This window comes from Silene latifolia, chromosome 8, assembly GCF_048544455.1.
Source record: "Silene latifolia isolate original U9 population chromosome 8, ASM4854445v1, whole genome shotgun sequence".
NCBI classification, from domain to species: Eukaryota; Viridiplantae; Streptophyta; class Magnoliopsida; order Caryophyllales; family Caryophyllaceae; genus Silene; species Silene latifolia.
In genome coordinates this window covers 112496207-112502944 of record NC_133533.1, presented here as the reverse complement: position 1 = coordinate 112502944, position 6738 = coordinate 112496207, and the positions used below count along the sequence as shown (strand labels likewise).

General features: G+C 36.1%; 1 protein-coding gene across 1 annotated transcript; it reads left to right on the top strand.

Moving 5' to 3' along the window:
* The first annotated feature begins 469 nt into the window (after positions 1–469).
* LOC141597411 (uncharacterized) lies at positions 470–3104 on the top strand. The gene is made up of 2 exons (XM_074417870.1): positions 470–609; positions 969–3104. Exon 2 carries the CDS (start codon positions 983–985, stop codon positions 2834–2836), a length of 1854 nt encoding a protein of 617 aa, XP_074273971.1. The 5' UTR covers positions 470–609; positions 969–982; the 3' UTR covers positions 2837–3104.
* The last annotated feature ends 3634 nt before the right edge of the window (positions 3105–6738 follow it).

Sequence of the window (6738 nt, the reverse complement as noted above, 5' to 3'; positions counted from 1 at the left end):
ATCACGGAAATTATTCACTTGCCATTGCGGACGTGCCCACCCTTCATCTCTTTAGAATACAAAATCTCATTGAAATCTTCTAAACATAACCATGGACTATCATCTTCCGTTGCAAGTAAACGTAATTGACGCCACGATAAATGTCGATCTTGCACCGCCAACCATCCATAAAACCCAATAAGGCCCGCCATACTCGCCCTCCCACAGTTGCATTGATATCTATATAGTGAACTGTAGCTGAGCACAATGAACAACTAAATCAGAACTCCACAAAATAGCTAAACCACCCGACCGCCCAACACTATCCACAGCAAACCCATCATAGCCATCCAGTCTCCGGTTAAACCACCCCTTATCTAGATGAGTCGTAAACTCGTTACCACAACTCAAATTTGTTAATTTTGGGCCGGACTCTCGTCTTTTTATTGGGCCGTGACAATCTTTGCGAAATCGAGTTGATACGCGGTTTTAAATAAAGTTTAGAAAATGGTCGAGCACATCTCAAAACGCAACTTGAAATTCAAAACCCTAATTTGCCGAATTTATTATTTATAATCATTAGAATAGAATTGGGGGAAAACCTTTGCTTGGCGGTCGCGATTTTTCCAGGTATTACTCTGTACTCTTTTCTATTAATTCTGGATGATTCCTGTTATTTTTATTTATGACTTTGATTGATTGTATTCTATTTTATTTTCAATATAATTGATTTGGTTGTTGTATTAATACCAAAATTAATTTTCAATACAATTATCAAAGGTAAGCTATTCAAACCCTAATGATTAATTGCGTCTTGTTAAGTAAGTGACTAGGTTTTAGTGAATATCGTAACTTTCCAATTTTCTGGGTTTGATAAAAATTCAATCTTTGTTGATAGAAGAATCTCAATTCCTGATTAAAGCTGCACCTGAGATGATTTAGGTTTATTCAATACGATGGCCTGTTGATAGACTTTTTTTGTTGTTTAGGTTTATTCAATACGATGGGCTTATTCAGCACTCGAGAAGACCAAAGTAAAACTACACCTGAGACGATTTACCCTCAAATTCAATGCACCCCTCTCGTTGATGTGCTCTTCATCAGCATAGGTAACCGTCTTGACAATGTGGACAGGTCAACATCGTGTGAAATATATGGCAAAGTTCGTGTTCTCGACACTCGGCATGGTTGTGAGAATGAACTCTTTAGTTTTTTCAACAAAGATGAAGATAACCCGGAATGTGTACATTTTGATGAGCCGTTGTTGCTAACTACCCCGTCCCCAACTCCTGTTATTGGACCATCAAAGGACATTTGCTTGGATGTCCATCTTTTCGACAGGAGAGCTAACAACATGGTTGTTGCTTGTGAAAAGATTATTTTGGATAAAAGAGGTGATGAATGCGAAGAATTCCATGACATTGAAATTGAGAGCCAGGAGGATAACATGATCTTTGCTCGCGTACATTATACCATAATCCAGTATGCTGTTGCTGCAACCATTGACGTATTAATTTTTAGTAAAGATGACAAGTTTGATCTCTTTAGTAATGATGCTGATGCTGTTGCTGTTACTAAAGCTAATGCTACACACATTGAAGAGCCGTCTGATAAGGAGGACTGGGTCAATTATGACGAGAATGATTATGGAGGCGGCGTTGTTGCTAATGTTTTTGGAACTGTTAGAGGTCATAGCGATCTCAAAGCTGCGGATGGTGAAGATTGGCGTCCGATTTTACTGTTTAATAAGTCAGCCTCACAAGGTGTGGAGGTTAAATCAGGTGGTTTCATTCAACTGTCGAGATCGGTTGTGATTCTACCAGCTTACTCTTCATCTTTAGTCATTGAGGTGGACTTGTTTCACTGCGAAGGTGACATCCTGGAATCATTTGCTAGCAACAACTTAGAGTTCAAGCTCCGAAGCCAGGGCTGTTTTAAAAAGGACATTGTTGGAGAACATGGGGGGCGAGTTCGGGTTCGAGTGACTTGGAATAAATCATATATTGAAGAGATTGTGAATGCAATGTTCGATAGGCAATCCGCTAAACCGAGACGAAGAGGTCCAGAACACTGGCTGGAAATGTTTTCAGTGGTGGTTCATAGGAAGGATTTCAAGCCTTTGAGTTTTTATGGGAAGATCAGTGTGCTCGACTGGAAATGGGATTGTATCTTTGACAATGATAAGAAGCACCCTCAAATTTGTCCTGAATCTGGTGCACTGCTAACTCTTAAAGGCACCCATTCTCGTAGTTTCGAAATATTGGGCTACTTCCTGACAGTTGTGGATCTCAGAGATACTGAAACTGGGGATACAATTAGCATGGGTACTGTGCAATGGGACGATATCGTGATTCAGCGATGGCTTGATCAGCGTTTGTGTTCTATTGTGCGTGGTGAAAAGGGTTTTGCTGCAGTGCACTACACGACTTTCTATGATGGAATAATTGCTAATTTGGATATGAAACTTGGTGGTAAACATTTACCAGGCTATGTATATGGCAAAATTGTGGCTCGCTATACCACATATGAGTATTCGACCACATATGATAAGTACTATCAAATTACAGTGTTTGACAGTGATTCTGAGGAATATGAGTCACAACAGTCGGCCCTAACATCTGGGTCCAATTTGCCATTGTTGAAACCTGATGTGTGTTTGGCCAGAGGTTCCTCCTTGATTGTCGAAGCAAATCTGAGGGTTTCTTCTAAACGGCCTTTTGATGGCGATTCTCAACAAGGCACTAAATTCTTGCAGGCCACTGTGGAATTGAATCCTAAATTGAATCCTGACAGTGGATCTCCTAAACGACTCGGATGTGAACAGTGTTTCATTGATGTCCATGTCCGCTGGGATTGAGTAGTATTTTGATGCATCTCAAGTCATAACGAGTCATTTGGATCGGGTTTAGGTTATATGTCATTTTGATTAGTTAACGTTTGGTCATTATGGGTTGCGGTTGTATTGATCTGGTTAATATGTGATTTTCAAGTCATTAATTAAAATAGTAAGGTTTATTTAAGTGGGACTATTACTTGTTAGATGCAACGTCTGTTTCTCTTTGATGTACCATGTATCATATATGAATATATGATATCTAACAAAGTTTGATGCCTTCCATTTTTTATGCCTTCCATTTTTTATGCTAATGAGTTGCAGTGAAATTGAGATTTTCCTTTTGTTAAGGGGTCTGAGTGTCTGACACGTATTTCCGAGCAAGTTTGGACACAAACTCGTTATATCATAGTAGTGTCTGTGCTTCCTAATTTATGAGTAAAGCGTCTTGCTTGTGACGGGCTAATCCCGTCACAAGCTGAAGACCTCTCACCATGTGCTTTCCACTCACCTCTCAATGAGTATTTTGTGAGAAGAAATGATATCCGTCACAAGCTTGTGACGGATATCGCCCGTCTTCAATGAGATTTTGTGATTTATGAGTATGAGCCTTCCGCGTTAGGGAACCAAACAAATTGTTTAATTGTCCAAGTACACTGAAATGTTACAATAGACCATCAATCGTCCTCCCACGTGTCCTACCTGCTCTCCCACTTGTACTTTGTGAAAGGTAACAAACTTGTGACGAAATATTGCTGTCACAAATGAGAATTTGTGGAAAATGTTAAGACAACAGTTTCTCACTTTATGTATCATTTTTTGTAATCTTCTCGTTTTCCACTGTTGTCACGAACCTGTGGTATTTCTAACCGGACAGAGTTACAGCCTCGTCTTGCTTCTTTGCCTCGTGATTCACAAGACGAGAAACAAACAATGCCGGGATGCTTTCCCTCGACATTTGGCTTGTTGCCTAATTATGATACTCCCTCTATTCAACTCCACTTTGCAAGTATTCTTTTTTCGTCCATTCAATTCCACTTTACATGCTTCCTTATTTGGCTAAGAAAATGATCATTTTATCCTTATTGGAAATCTATATTTACAAAGAAATGATATCCATACTCCACACTAATCTCCCCATAAAACTCAATCTTTATATTCTTTTAAGTAATATTTTTAACCTCTACATTCTTTTTTCTTATGTAATTTTAATAGTTTTTTTAATTCGCTCATTAATACCCCGTGCAAAAAGCAAAGGTGCAAAGTAGAGTTGATTGGAGGGAGCATTAGTTTCGTTTTGTTAAGCTTGATTCAAATTGTCATTAGTTATTTGGCTCAAATGCTCACTCTCAAATCTCGGTACCCCCTTTTTGCACTAGTTTGACTATTTCTAGTTCTCTTTAATTAAAAGACGTCCATATTATTATAAAAATAGACCTAAAATATTTCGAGCCCGAAAGAAGTACCATTATGTTAGGCTCTATTTGGCAGTACAAATCAGGTACTTTTTTTCATCAAAGTAACTTTTTTGCAAAAAGTTTCAGGTAGCTTATTTATTTGGAAGCGTTTGGCAAGTAGTATTTTTTAGCAAATAAGCTACCTGAAATGAAATACTACCTAATATAACATTTGACATTTTAGGTACCTGATTATATTTTACATACCATTTTTACCCCTTAACATAAATGATAATAATATTAAACCATGTCCTGTTACGTCTTTGACCACATATCAGCTACCTTTTCAGTTAGTTTGTCAAACAGTTTTAATAAAAATCAGTTACCTTATCAGTTCTTAAATTTCAGCTACATTTTCAGCTATCTTTTCGAGTTTGGGTATCATTTCATTTTTAATCTTTTCGGTTTAGTTTTTCGGTCACAAATGCGCCTTAAACTATTTGACAATAATTCTGAAGAAAGTGATGTGATGTCAAAGCCAGAGATGCCGAAAAACCCAACTCTGCACGATGGTAATATTCGGTACTATACAATTTTATATCACATAAAATTTTATTCCCTAATTATTATATCCGTCACAAGCTTGTGATGAATACCATTTCCTCTCACAAAATACTCATGAGAGGTGAGTGGGGAAGCACATAGAGGTGCCCCACTTTGTCCTCTCTCCCTTTTTGTGAGAGGTCACAAGCTTGTGACAAGATTAGCCCGTCACAAGCAAGACGTTTTGTTATTATATTATAATTAATCTAATTATTTAAACTAAAGGGCATAAACAAAATGAAAATTCGCAAGAAATTAGATTACCTTATAAATAATTGATTCTTAGGCCCTGTTCTTTTGGACTTAAAGTCACTTAATTTAAGTTCGCTTCAGATCCTATAAGTTCAGTTCAGATCCTATAAGTTCAGTTCAGATCCAATAAGTTCAGTTCAGTTCAGATCTTATAAGTTCAGTTCAGTTCAGATTCTATAAGTTCAGTTCAGATGCTATAAGTTCAGTTCAGATCCTACAAGTTCAGTTCAGTTCAGATCCTATAAGTTCAGTTCAGATCATATAAGTTCAGATCCTATAAATTTAGTTCATAAAAGTTATACACGGAGTATTATTTTTAAAAACCGATGCAAAAAAACATTTGATATTAATTATTCGATACATATATACATTATTATTTTTAAAACAAAATTATCACTCCTCTCATTATTTTTTATCGTAATGAATCGTAGTGTAATATATGAACAAACCAATATATATAAAGCGGAAAAATGTTATCATCTTACCTTGTGCTTTAAACTATATTTTCTTATCAATGTTCTCTCTTGACTGCCAACTAATTTCTTGTAAAAAAATTAATTGATTTCAATAAAAATTTACGTTTTTATAATATAACAATAACAACAACAACAACAACAACAATAATAATAATAATAATAATAACTAAGTTAAGTTAAATTAAGTTAATTTAAATTCGGATCCTATAAATTCAGTTTAGTTTAGATTCTATAAGTTCAGTTCAGATCTTATAAGTTCAGTTCAGATCCTATAAGTTCAGTTCAGTTCAGATCCTATAAGTTCAGTTCAGATCCTATAAGTTCAGTTCAGATCCTATAAGTTCAATTCAGTTCAGATCCAATAAGTTCGATTCGATTCGGATCCTATAAGTTCGATTCGAGATCCTATAAGTTGATTCGATTCGATTCGAGATCCTATAAGTTGATTCGATTCAAATCAAACCGTTTGATCAAAAAACAGAGCCTGCGATTGGAAGTAATGCGACCTTGATGGCTTGATCAATACCTCTATGGGTAAACTTGAATAATCGGACTTGGCTAGAGTGGCCCGACTTAAATTTGCCTAATATATATGTGACCTGAAACTCAAATTTACCTTATTAGACCTGGCTCAGATCCGTCTAACCCGTCTTTAATATGGTTGCCCACCATATTACATGTGAACGGTTAATTTGAATTATCTACTTAAACACATTTTAAAATAAAACGCTTAGTGTGATTTCAAAAAAGATGATAAAAAATAAAACGTCCATTGCTTATAGAATTCTTTATATGCAAGTAAATTTCTACAATCCTTATTTGTCAACTTTGTCAATTATTATTAGTACCAGTGTATGCTTTATAAGTTATAACAACTAATGTGATTCAAAGCGTCCCATAACCAAGAAGTGACCCGACCTTAGAAGAGTCGATGCAAAGTGACTTGTTTCATACATTCGACTTGTTATAACGGAAGTAAGAAAGAACAAATAAATAACAATAAAAGTCAAAACGTACATATTTACGTGGTTTACTAACGGTGCGTTAGCTACGTTTACAAGGCAGAAGTGAGGGAGTTTTATTAATATGTAAGGAGTTTTCAGATTAAAGAGTTTATATACTCCCTCCGTCCCGGTCATTTGTTGTACTTTGATTTTTGCACAAAGATCAAGGAAATGAGAGAGGACCAATTACTAAA

What these genes read in the sequence shown, in the direction of transcription:
- LOC141597411 (XM_074417870.1), top strand. Translation starts at nt 983, where the DNA reads ATGGGCTTATTCAGCACTCGAGAAGACCAAAGTAAAACTACACCTGAG.